Source organism: Limulus polyphemus, unplaced genomic scaffold (assembly GCF_000517525.1).
Source record: "Limulus polyphemus unplaced genomic scaffold, Limulus_polyphemus-2.1.2 Scaffold3861, whole genome shotgun sequence".
NCBI lineage: Eukaryota > Metazoa > Arthropoda > Merostomata > Xiphosura > Limulidae > Limulus > Limulus polyphemus.
Window position 1 is genome coordinate 90,154 of NW_013669471.1, and position 14,568 is coordinate 104,721.

At 33.5% G+C, this 14,568-nt stretch overlaps 1 protein-coding gene across 1 annotated transcript in view; it reads right to left on the reverse strand.

Annotated features, from left to right (window-relative positions):
• The window catches only part of LOC106470178 (stress-70 protein, mitochondrial-like), a 38,487-nt gene extending 26,833 nt beyond the window's left edge, over window positions 1-11,654 (reverse strand). Inside the window, exons 1-2 of the mRNA XM_013930708.2 lie at window positions 11,461-11,654; window positions 5,194-5,246 (exon numbers count right to left, since the gene is read on the reverse strand). Coding sequence (XP_013786162.1) covers window positions 5,194-5,246; window positions 11,461-11,559 — 152 coding nt within the window. The 5' untranslated portion in view covers window positions 11,560-11,654. The remainder of the gene's footprint in view (window positions 1-5,193; window positions 5,247-11,460) is intronic.
• Between the last annotated feature and the right edge of the window lie 2,914 nt (window positions 11,655-14,568).

Consider the following 14,568-nt stretch of genomic DNA (forward strand, 5'->3'; position numbering starts at 1 on the left):
TTAATTAGTACTTACTATTATATACTATAGTGTGTGTGTGTGTGTGTGTGTGTGTGTGTATATATATATATATACACACACACACACACACACACACACACACATACATACTATAACTCTGAAAGTACTTAATGTATCTTCATGACATTTGACAAACATTTTGTAAACATTAAAAGGCTTTTATTGACAAAAAGTCAGAGCTTTTAATGAAGTAATTGCACTAAAAACTTTTTTGTGAATATATGGAGTCAAAGTGTTTACTGCTCTGACTAGTGATTTTCATGTTAAGACTAAAAATACTTTTCTTCATCTGAAAATTGTCAGATTTCATTTACATAATCTCTAAACCTCCTAAATAACTTCCAAACGTTTTTTAGTAAAATTTTGTATTTTATCTGTTATTTTCTCTATCCTAACTCCACATGAAGTCAGACAAATTGACCGACCTCATAACCACCATAAAAATTACAAAATATCTAAATTACCCTTCTTTCTAGAATTACTTCAAATTGTAACATGAAGCTACATTCGTTTATTCGTAACAGTATACATCTATTTACAATTAAATTTTACTGTTTTATCGCCCTTTGAACCATGTCTAACTACTATCCATGCCATTATAGGTTGTAAATCAGCTTGAAGTTCACAGCAGTATACATTATCTTATCAAATTACGTAATGTACATCTAAATTGACATTTAACTGTTCCGAACACAACATTATACAATACATCATTTGATTGATGAGAACCTTGACTTTCTATTGGTTATAGGTAATATATAATTAAACATAAGAGAAAACTATTAACAAATTCTGTAACAGAGGATGTAACAGGTGGGTGTGGCAGGAGGGGTCCGATTTTCTATTCAATAGCTCTGTAACCAAACACAATTGAAGACTATAAAAATTATGGTTTGTCTGAACAATGATGATTTTATAGAGAGTAATTTACGTTTAATTTCGTACTTTTTTTGAGAGGTGGCGGATAAAATAGGGAAGATGACATACTAATAGAAAATGTGTCACTTGGGTCACCCTAGGGGGAATTCAGGATTATTTTAAATATTGCCTTGTAGTATTAAGATCTTAAAACTTATATACTATTAAAATATGGATTATTAGCTAAGATTTTATGCCATTCTAATTAGTATAATATAAACAAAAAGTAGTTTAATAAAATAGTAAATGTAAGACACTAAAACCTTGTATAGGATACCCATGATTGTGTATAAATAAATATGTCAGCTATAATGGCACTTACATTGGCAAAATTATACACCAATTACACCTGTGAATATTTGGGTGTATCAAGCAGAACTGGTAAACAACTACCAAATCCTTCACTCTGCAATTCTCACACATAATGAAAACAGCAACCACCCTGATCTTAATTAAAAATTTCAAAGTAATCTCATCTAGATCATCCAAATTGAACTTTTAATTAAAAAAAGTTTATCTATTATAAGTGAACTCCCAACTTTAAATAATAACACAACTTTGCCACAATTAAGTCTGTTTTGAATAACTTGTATAATATTGTTAGAGTTGTTGTACTGTCCTATTTTCTCGTTTTTTACTATGTATTTTAATTACTCTTTACAAAATGTTGGAACTTTAGAAATTTTTGTACCTAATAATTTATCTTGCCAATATAGCTTGCTGAAGATGGAATATGTACATTCCAAAAAGTTCAAGAATTAAACTTTTGATACCATACATACATGTCAAATGTTTGTTGTTGTTGCCATTGTTCTGTTTTTCATCATTAAACTTCAATTCCCATTGAATGAATCTGTTGCTAGCAGTTAAATACTTAAGCATTTCATTATTAGATATTCACCCAGACCTTGGCAGAATTTCAGCTATCTTTAGTGACAATGAATATTTTGTTAATAAAACCTAATTGATGTATGATGTTTTTTGGACTTGAGAAAACAATATATGACAAAAGCAGGTTCAATTTACTACAGATTGTTAAATTTAATTTTTAGTTATAGTTATGAATATTCCATAACTTAAGAACTTATATTTCAGAAAAGTTACTTGTTTCTAGTGTGTTTAAAAAGTTTAAATCACATTAGTCAATTAGCAAATTACCCAGCTCTAATTTCACCTGCATGCAATAGTTATCAATAGGCTCATTAATAATTTTGGCTGACCTTGCAAACCTCAAGTACCCACCCTGTAACTATAAAGGTATACATACTATAATATTTAATGTAGTAAGTATATCTTGACAAAATTTGGCAAGATTTTAGTAAATATTACAAGTCTTTCATAAACAAAGAATTAAAAATTTTTAATTTAGAATTTTTACTAAATATATGTTTGTGATGTTACAAAAATCAGAGTCTGGGTCAGACTCTGAACAGTCTGAATGAAAGGTGATTTTCAGGTTAAGACTAAAATTTTACAATTTTCACATTTTATTTGTATAACTTAAACTTTCTAGATGAATATGAAATTTTTTATTTATTTATTCTTATTTATCTTTTATAGTTTAAAACACAAAATATCAACATGCAATAAAAAAGCAATGTCCTAAAACTATTATAATTTAATTTTCAAACAAAGCTATATGTGCATTACAATAACTTCCTTTCCTGTTCGAGAAGACCTCAACAATAGCAAACTATGAAATTGCCACAAAATTAACCCAAAACTGATCATGAGAACGAGCTAACCTTATAAGAAAAGCAGCAAGTTAAAATATTTTTCTGTTGGTTATAAATAATCCAATAGCAAATATCCGAGAATTAATGAAATTTTTTAAAGACAGCATGTGCTGTTACAAGGGGTGTGACATGAGAGTTTCAATTTATGGCATACAACTTGTTAAAGCAAGAACAGAGGATATAAATTTTCATTTTAGCTCAGAGACATCTGATGTACGCATGTAAGTCCTCAGACAATAAGATATTTTAGGAGTGGAAAGAGATCTTAAAATGGGCAAATCAAAGCACAGAAGTGTCAGGTGATACTAAAAAGTAAAGAAAGAGAATTTATTTAACTATTTCCTTTTGAAATAAACTACATTTTGATGTCAAGTTTATTGACATACATTGACAAATAAAGTAGTTTAATGAACTTTTCAATGTAACTGTAAATATGTGGTGATACAAGAACTTTGACCTACTCATTTCTAGATGGTTGATAAATTTAATTGTAATTTTTGTTAATGGATTATTCTATATGATGTTAATTGATGTAATAAATGCTCACAGCCCACTCCAGTTGAAAGTACACAAGATAAAAAGTGAACATTACAATCATAATTTTTAATTGATCAACTTGTATTGTTTAACTGCTTATGCCTAGCACCAAACAGTATGTAATTAACATAGAAAACAAAAACTAAGAAGCTTGAAAATAATTGTTTAAGATAAGCTTTTATTGAGCATTACAGATAATCTAGGCAACAGATCCCATTCTTTTAAAATCCAGGACTTAAGGTCTGGAAAATAATCTTAGAATTTGATGATTTTTTGGGATCTGTACAAACCCTGTTAATATTAATTTATAAGAAATAAAGAAAAGTTCACAGATGAATTATTTCATTTAACTTTCTAGTTCAGTAAATAATTTATAAAAGTAAAGGTTTGTCTAATAAAAACTTGACAAACATAGCAAGACATAATGAAATAATTATATTTATTCAAAAAATACGATAACTACATTTCATGGAGAGCTAATAAACAACTCTTATTTTGCATGTATCCCCATTTATATACAATCCTGAAAGAACCCATTCAATGTATATTCTCTTACCTGTAAGGCTTTGTAAAACAGCTACTTGTAGTTTTTAAAACTAAGTAATGAAATGGGTATCTTAAGCAAAAAATATTTGCATGATCTTTTTATTATTTACTTTGGTAGTAAATCACAAAACGAAGCAAATCATTTCAAATTTATTTACTACTGCAACTAATTTGCAGTTCATATATTTGACTCACTGAACCAGACATATACTAACGTTTATTAGGCTCAGGTAGAACTTAAAGATTACCTTTGAGTATTAAATTAAAATCAATGCATTTGGTACATTCAGTGCTCCTCAGTTATAACATTGGTTTTGGGGGAGGAGCAGCAACCTGCATTATAAGACCCCTTGCGGTGTAACTGAGGAAATGGTCTTATTACCCAATACAGTATTTAAATACAACTTTTTAATTTTTTGGATTTTCTTTAATAGCTTCAAACAACAAAATACAAAAAAATATTTATTGACAACAATATAAAGTCAGTACATGTGATTTATTTATTTGAATCATGTTTTTAAAAAGTCAGTGATTTTTTGATCAGGTCATTTTTTTCAGAGATACTAACTGGAAAAGTTTCACTGGCTCAATATTCAGTTATGCCTCTAGGCACATCATCCCAGTTTCTAATATAATAATACAGGACAATTCTACATTTGTAAACCTCACACACTTATCAGATTATCACAACACCAAGACACCACTAAAGAGTGAACTAGAGTCAAGAAAGACACACAGCAGAAGGTTCCTTGCTGGGCAAATCCAATGTAGAATGTAGAGGGAAGAAGGAAAACCCACATTATATTTGATTCCACAACATAAGTGATGGCATTATAACCAGGGAGCACTGTATACAAAATTCAAACAATATTTGGATTTCCATATTTCTATGTTGTGTTGTAGAAAACAAATATATGTAACTGTTCAAACACCTGCTTAGCAGGTAGTCTTCACAGACATACTTACCTTAGAAACAATTTCTCAACTGGGGTTAAAATCAAAAATTTAAATGTTTGAACACAATGTCTACCACATAATAAATTAAGTATAAATAAAATTAAACATTCAGAAGGTACTGAGGAGTATTCACAGTGTCCCAAACTCGTATGCCACAATGGAAATTTAACTTTGAAAGTCAGGTATGACACACTGGTGGGGCACATGGCAGCCAACATGTTCAGTAAAATAAAAATTGGAGAACAAACATCATTTTACAAACAGAAAATTAGTTTATGCCAACCTGTTTACTTACATAGCCCAACAAATTTCTTGTACACGTAAACAATATTTTAACCTTTTATTATCCAACTTTAACTTTTCTGAAAAGCTGCTTGTATTTTTGCTATTCAAATGTTTTCAAAAAACTACTGAATGAATGACTTATTGAGCAGATTAACTAAACCTTAATAACATTACATGGAAAGAAAAGGCTTACTTTTGTCTTCTGTGTATCTCTTTTCCATTTTGATAATGAACTGCTGCACTAGTCTGAAAATAAAATAGAAAGAGACATCAGAAGATCAATACATTATCTTCTAAAACTGTTAACTTTTTAAAGTAGTTCAAACAGTTGATAAACATGTAAATATATCACTTACAAAAGTAAGTGCTTGCTATACAGCTTTCACTGATTTTATATTGTACTGAGAAAATTAAATTAACCTCTATAACCAAAAAGTGATTTGAAAATATTTCTGTAAATATTATATACATCAAACATATGATTAGTGTTACAGTTAACCTATGAAACCAATTAATACAGCTTGTTGATACTTTCTGGCTCAAACTGGCAAATCAATCAAGCATGAAGTTGGAGTCATTGAATGTCCATGTGTTGAATGTTGGACAGAGGTTGTCTGAACAAGAATGGGTGAAGAGGTAGTGGTAGACATCCCTGGAGCAACTGAAGAAGAGGAAACCATGTCTGAGCAGGCCAAAAAGGTGCTATCAAGAGAACCCAACACGGGGTGGAACGAATCATAAACAAGACACTGGGTAAGAGACGAATAGGAGGAAAGACAATCAAATGTAATCCCCTCCAGTCTTAACTGAAAGTATCAATTGCCAGAGCTCGTGGATGTGGAACTGGAGACCAGAACAACTGTAGGAGAGTATTCCAATGGGTTGCAAGGGCATCAGTCATTGGAGATCTGAACTGAGAACATTGAAAGACCTCATGATGTAACATCCATTCTGTTGGAAGAATCTGATGGGGTCAAGAAAGATGATCTCCTATAAGATTCATAACCTCTGGCACATGACAGGCCCAGAGATGGATGTTGTGGGAATGAGCCCAATAAAGAAGATCCAAAGCCCAAAAACAAAGATCTCCAGAATGAGTACCTCCCTGACGAGAAAGATATGATACCATATGGAGTTGTCTGAATGGATCATGACAATTTTGCCGTGCAAGAGAGGAAGACCTTGAATCATCACTCAACGTAGCACAAGAAGTTTGAATGTTGATATGCAGGGTAGATTTGTAGTATGTCCAAATACTATGGAATTCCTACTTCTGAAAAAAGCACCCCATCCAGACGAGGTGGTGTTATCTGGACCCCAATATTTATGTTGTTCCTGCCTAGTCACCACTTGATATTTGCAAAATTGCTCTCGAGCAAAGAGACTGTTTTATCTAAAGGATTGATATGCATAAGCCATTGGTCATGAAGTGACCACTGAATAGATCTAATATGGGTCCAAATCCCAGACAGAATCATCCGCGGAGTGGGAGAAGGTTACGTAAGCAAAAGCCTGACAATCCCTTCCATATTGTGAAGTCTGAAGTGTGTTGAAAAACACCCAAGATGGACCAGGTATTGAGTTGGTGAGAGAATGGATTTTGCCAACCTGATAATGAAGCCCGCCCTTCTGGCCCTTGGAAAGGAAAATCTGAGTATGTAGTCAGCAACGTGATGGGTTGGTACCAAAAGAAGCCAATTGTCCATATAGTGATATGTGCACAGACCCAGAAAATGGAGATGCGAAGGCCCATATTACTCTGTAGAAAACACATGGTGCTGAAGCAAGATGAAACAGGAGAGCTCGGAACTGCAAAACCAGGTACTCGTGCACAAAACATAGAAATTGATGACAAAAATTTGCTATGGGGATGTGAAGGTAGGCATCTGTAACATTGAATTTGGTCATCAAAAGACCTGGTGTGAAGTGCCATTGAAGTTGAAGAAAAGTTTCCACGGTGAAACGAGGAGGCTGTAGGAAGTGTTTGAGTCAAGACAGATCGATGATAGGATGCCAATCTTCAGTGTTCTTTAGCAAGAATAGAATCCTGGATGAATGGGATCAACCTTCTTGATGGCTCATTTGTTGAACAACTCCTGAATGGCCCGGGAATGAAAGTCTGAAGGAGGAGAAAAGACAACCAGATAGGGAGGACAATAGAGGGGGAGAAGTTAAATGAATCTCAAACCCCAAATCTAGCACTCTGAGAACCCAAGGATCGATGGTGAATGAACACCAAATGTGTTTTAAGAAATGTAACCATCCTCCCACAGGACCTGGTGACAACAACCTGTCAGAAGATCCCGGAGAATACAAACGGAACCAATCCCGTAAACCAATAGGTGTCAAAGGTGGGGGCCATGAGACGCAAATGGTCGATCCTTCAGGATTACCCACTAGAGTAGAAGAGAGGCAAGCAACCAATGATGACAAAGAAGACTGCAAATGTGGCATTTCAAATCGGGGTTCTAAAGTTTCCAGGACTATGGCAAACAAGTAAGGCCAAAGAAAGGGCTCCTCCCATAAATCACAAAGGTCAGTGGATGGCAAACTAATACCCTCCAACAAAGCATCTTGACTCAATAAGTCCCAACAACAGAACAACCACAACACCAAGGCAAGGTCTGAAGAGGACAAACGAGCATAGTGGTAACCACTAAGGGTCCCAGTTTGTGTCAAATTGATGAGAAGAATATTGATATGTTTCAGACAAAAGGTAAAAGGAAGAGACGTATTGCAATACAGTAGTAAGAGACAAACGATTCTGCAAAAACTGAGATGTGTTAAGAGTGATAACAGTTTCCAACCTGGAACCCCATAGATCCAACCTGTTGAGTGTCCAAATATATTTCATCCTGACGATGATAAGCCAGGGCATGTTGTTCTGATAAACGAGGGGGGAAAGGCATAGCGATGCCCTCTCATAATTGCATTGCAGACCTCCCTGCATGCACAGCAATATCAGGGGAAGAACTAAGTAATCCCCCCAAGAACTATCTAACAAGGCAGGGGTAGACTCAAGAGCAACGGGATTAATCTCCAAAACTTCACAAACTCCCATAACTAACCGCAGAAAAGGGGTAGAAGGTGTCTGATCAGATGAGCCCCCAGTAGAGTCAGCCCTAGTGAAAGGTGCACGAAACAGTGTCTAAATTCTCCCCAGTATATTCATGTTCATGATGAAAAGTCATCTCTGAACCCCTGGGGAGACACCCCTGGGCCTCTTCAAGGACACCATCTTGCACCAAATCAGGTCACAGACAGCTTCCGCCGTCATTAGCAATTCACCTGCCAGTAGAAAATGTCCAGATTATCTGTTTTTTAAATTTGTGACAAAATAATTTTAAATAGAATTTTGCTTTTGCAAAAAGAGTAATAAAACAGAATGATGAAGGTTTTTAAAATTATTTTATTTTCTTGTAAGGGTAGGGGTAGGCAGTAAGGTATGTATTCTAATAGATATCAGCTTGATGATCCACCAATTTGCAAATACTACTAATAACCCAGTTCTAGTGTGTGATCATTATATTGTTACGACAGTGGGGGTCACGTGACGAGTATTCTAGAAGATTCGCTAGTGTGTTACGACAGCGGGGTCATGTGACGAATATTCTAGAAGATTCGCTAGTGCGTTGCGACAGCGGGAGTCAATTGACGCTGGTAGCACGTGTTGAGAGTCTTGGAAGTTTCTAGAACAGGCAGTATTATCGTATATAAGTGCGCTAGACAGTGAGAGAGACAGATGTGGAGACAAAGCAGGCAGAGAGAAAGAAAGACAGTGATTACGGTTGGCGGGAACTGAGGATAGCAGACACAGAGATCGGAACTATAGTTTGCGGGGACGGACAATTAAGTCCAAGCGAGATAGAAAGTGAGTGAATTGTTGTGAACTATAGTGTGTGTAACTGTGAAAATCAAGTACATTACAAAGTTGTATTGAGGAAGAATAAACAAGTTTTATAAAGAAAGGACTTGTATCTTAGAAGAATTAACAAACAAACATACAAAGACGTAACAATATAATAATTTCAAGTAAATGTTTTTATTCTCACAATCAGGCATGATTGCCAATTAATGTTTTTCTCCAAAAGTACAGCAAGAAACAGCTCATGATCAATTATCCACCACCTTATAAACACATTGCTTGATAATCCAATTAAAGTCATATATATACTTCCTTTGATTGCAAACTGTAGGTACGAAGGTTGAACTAACCATACATGACTAATTAAACAAGTCACCTACTTTACATAGTTCACCCATGCATATACAAATCAATCAGATAGCACTTTCATTTCACTGATAATTACATGATTAGGTCTCTGCACTTACAGGAAACCACGTGACATCCATGAGCTAAGCTAATGTTTACATGGGTCAAGCCAATTTGTAATGTACAATACTTACACATTCCTAATAAAGTACAAGGTAACTCGCATATTTTGTACTGCTTATTAACAATGTGAAAATGTCACTTCCCACAAACTGTTACCAAAATTACAAAAGTATACTTTATTGCAAGAAATGCTTCCCTGTATACCTAATTTCCTTTTTACTTTAAGAACAGCTTATTCTAATGTTGCCACTTAGTTTACCGTAAAACTGAAATGGTATTCTGCGTTTCCAATTTATGATCAACTTTGTACTTCATTCCTACAAGTTATTTTGTGTAGATTTTGACATTTTGTATGTATGTCCAACTGTGCAGTCCTGGTACAGGTTTTTTATAAATATTATTTAAAAATGTCTTAGTGAGTCACTTGTCTTTATAATATTTAATATTATGGCTTGAAATTTTCACATCTCTTGTTTCATTGATAAAACATAGCCAACTCATGTGAAATTTTATATTTGTGTTAAGGATGCATTCTGTTGGGTTTATTTTAATATTTCTTGAAATAACAAAGAAAACTGTTTTCAATGGGTCACTACACAAATCTGAATAGGCATATATATGGCTGATACACTTATCAGTCCTAATAACTGAGCTAGGTTAGACCTAAACCATCATTGGTTCTTTTTTAGGAACATATCTATTCTGGTTTGAAATCATTTTTTAAATTTCCCAAATCTGTCTAACATTAATATCTTTACTATGAGTTTCATTTATTTTTAAATAATGAATATAAAAAAAATTACTCACCATTGGATTCCACAGTAAAAAATTAGATTAATACTGCAATTTGAATTATGTATTTAATAATTAATGAAGAACAATAATCGTACCTGTAAATTAACTCTTCATACCATGAGACCATTTCATTGGAACAATGCTAATACAATTTCTGTGACTGATATAAAATTATTGTTTCACCTAGTAACCTGGGACATTACATGAAACTTGTGACAGGCAAAATAAAATGTAGTCCTACTAAAATATTTCAATTTAAAAACCATACACTTGAATCTATATTATATTGATAAATGAAATCTTTTCTCATGGCCTCAAAAAATAGGTTTTTGGAAAATTTTCATTTGTTTTTATCTAAACATGTAGCAAAATATGAAACTTAGTTATGCAACAATCACTCTTATGTAATAACTACAAAAAAAGCTGTTAAGTTCTACAACAATAATTATAATGACAATACTTTTAACAATGAGTAAAAGCAAAACTACAAGAAGTATGTTTGATCACTTTGCTCAAGTCATCAACTGAATACCTTCACTAAATATCCTGTTTTTGGCCCTTAATCCATCCAATAACATAGTAAGGTAGGACATGGTTAGCAAAATTATCAAGCACTGATATAAAAATGTTGCATGTAAGCTTCCTGTACCATACCTGTTGCATTTGGCCAGTGTATTTATTCCTATTTAATAAATTTAATGATATATATATATATATACACATATTTAGCTAATGCTATAGATAATTAAATATCAAATAACACCAATCAGCAAGACTCATCTATGACCCTTAGTTAGTATAATAATGCTTGGAGACAGCTTGAATGGGTAATGAAGAAAAACTTGAATATAAGTTTAACATAACAGCAAATAGTTAGTACGTATAATAAATTATGTAATCAAAAATATGTATAACTATAATTTTATCTGGGTACATACTATTAGCATTACTAACATTTTTAAAATACATACTTGCTCTTAAAAGTTACAACTCTATGTATAACTTAAATACATTGTGTCCTTCATAGTTCAAAGCTATACTACTATTACTAATAGTATTAGTAATACTAGAAACAATATACATCATATGTCTACAACTTATACAAGTCCAACATATCACATTCACAAGGCCGGCTTATGTAATCATCCTTGACTTGACTACTTGTTAGGCCTAACTATGTATAGTATAATACATGTTTTGACATAGTACTACTATTAATTCTAGTAGCAGTAGTACGTACGATAACTTAAGACAAGTACTTAGTACTATGAGTATCACTCCACTGCTACAGTTTGTATTCATATTGAAGTTAATAATTTATCTACTTACGTTTCTGGAAAAACTGGTGAACTTTCTTTTTAAAAAAGTAACAGAGAAATTAGAAAAATGCAGCGATTTATTAACGTTAACTCTCGATACGGCAAACATCGTACTTAAATTATAATAGCTTTCTCATTCACCTTCTCTTCTGATGAAAAGAATGACGAAACAGTCACCCTCGTGGTTCACTACATAAAGTATCGACTGTGGCGCTGTTATGAATTTAAATGATAAAATAATGTAAAAAGTAAACAAACATAAACTTTAAAATAGTTTGTTTACCTACGTTACATGCTTAGCGTACTTAATTAATATACAATATATATATATATTAATTATTTTTAATTATACGTCTAGTACCAAGTAATATTACATCTAAAAATACATAATATTTTTTCCATGAAAATTATATTCTGCAAATTACACAAAATGATTTATATATTTTTTGGTAAGTCTGAAGGCTTATAACGCTAAAAGCCGTGTTTTGATACAGTTGTGTAGCTTTGTGCTCAAGAGCAAAACAAACAAATATACAATAGATTTTTTAAACTATAAAACTAAGAGTTCCGAAATAATATTAAAAACTATTTAACATTGAAGTTATTTTGAATACTATAACAGTCGAAGTAAGGGTTATATTCATTAAATGGGCTGATGGTTGGGTGGGTGGGACTTGGCAAAAAGCTTTTATTAATTGAATTCATTCTTTCTGGACATATGCTGATGTGATATTTTCAGATAAATAGATTTCTGCGCATACATCAGATAGGTCTGCTTAATAACAGGAGGAAAAGACCGAAAGTTTATAGAGTAATATGAATTTCGAAACCAGACTGAGTTTTAAGGTATGTGAAAAATATAGAAAATAGACACATAAGATGCTAAGTGAAAAAAATCTTTATTAGAAATAAAGCAAAAACGAAAAACAGTGTGCTTACTAGAGCACACCCAGGGACGATTGCCTCTACGTATTTAGTGAATTGATGGGCAGCTTTCTTTCTCGTGAGACAGACTTCTCTCAAACTATACACAATGTAAGTCAAAGATAACTCTGAAAGTATATAGGTTCTAATCTCGCAAAAAAACCTCATAGCCTTTCTTTAGAATAATGCCATCACATAACTGGTTATTTTATAATAGTTTTTACCAGCTATAACACACTGACATCATTCACTCAGTCAGCGGAGGACATTGTAGATGTTGACCCTTTCTACATGGATGTGAGAAGCTGCTACAAAATTATGTGTATCGTAAAATTATATTCGGAAAGAATAAACCAGTTTTATTAAGTAAGGACTCGTGTCGCTAAAGTTTCGTCGGAACGAATTTACGGGAAATCAATTCACAAACGGAGACGTAACAATATATTCAATTTAAACATTCTGGTAGATGATCTCAGACTGATGAGTTTGAAAAAAGAATAATTGCAGTCTAGTAGAAGTGACAGTCCACAGCCACAGCAATTACAAACACAGTGTTTGTGTGTTCTCCTATAGTAAATATTATGCTTTTTGTATTTTACATTGTGTCCAGTCTCTTTATTTCGTTCTCATGAACTCAGGGGCCCGGCATGACAAGGTGGTTAAGGCGCTCGACTCGCAATCTGAGGGTCGCGGGTTCGAATCCCCGTCACACCAAACATGCTCGCCCTTTCATGCCGTGGGGGCGTTATAATGTGACGGTCAATCCCACTATTCGTTGGTAAAAGAGTAGCCCACGAGTTGGCGGTGGGTGGTGATAACTAGCTGCCTTCCTTCTAGTCTTACACTGCTAAATTAGGGACGGCTAGCGCAGATAGCCCTCGTGTAGCTTTGCGCGAAATTCAAAACAAACAAACATGTACTCAGATATTCAGAAAAATTTGGTATTACTCTGTAACAAGCAAAAGTACCCTTCCCTAGTGATGGTAAAAATATTAAGTTAGTCTATCAAATTAAATCATTTATGGACTTTAAAAAAGGTTAGTTAAGTTGCACTCTTGATTTCACTAAGAGCCAAAGCTCTGAGCTACTTATACTTCCCATCGTGAAAAGTAATTGTTGAGCATTCCAGTCATGCTAAGAGCCGCTTATATAATAACATACGGTAAATCTACATTTCTATTCTTTACGTTTCTTTACATTTTGAAGTGTGAATGATAGTGTGATTAATTCCTAACAATTTAGTGTATAATATCCTGCTTGTGAAATAAAATTTGGCATCAACATTATTCATGCCTGTTCTCCCGTCATTTCAAAAGTGAATGTTGAGCTTTGCTTGTGTGTGTGCAGCTTTTCAAACACAGAGCGGGAAGCGGCTGCCGTAAACGGGAGACAGACAAATACTCAGACAGACACCATGGTTCGATATATATATATAAGACAGAAATATTGTCAGATCTCCTGTTATTCAGTCTACCTATTTCATTGTTTTAAGACTAATCAGTTTTACCTGAGCATACTACACTGCTATCATTGCTATTCCTTATTTACGTTGCTGCTAATCACGTGTGTATAATTGGGAAATGGTTAAATTTGTTAGTAATGCGGTACTTTTAGAACTGGTTTTCTTTAGAGTGATGGAATAGGATATTCATCAAGATATTTATTACAGAGTAGTTCTGAGTTCCCTGAATAACAGAGTCCATGAGAACAAAATCAAGAGGCTGGGAATAATGTAAAACACCAATGAACAGTCTTTATTATTAATAGTAATACAAACACAGTATGTGCACTTGCTTATTTGTGTAACAAGTAGCGCCCAAATTTATTTATTGGAGGTTTTGTCGTTACGAGTGGAGCCACAGTCGCTAACTAGAGGAAGTTTACAATTAGATTAAAGAACGAGAGTCTCAGGCCAATGGTGAACACTTACATCAAAGTTAGATATGTTCCAATACTACTTCCATTAACACATCTATATGATTATATATGGTTATACAATACATATTATATTGTTGCGTCATCGAGATCACGTGACTATTCTCACGCCCTCTAGTTTCTTGAACTATCTTGTTCCTTCATGAATGCCCTAGCATTTACTAGATAGGGTAGTCTGGTATATATATATAAGAGGGTGACAACGTGACGCAAGTATGTAATGTATGTGTAGATAGTGAGTAATTGAACTGCAGTCACA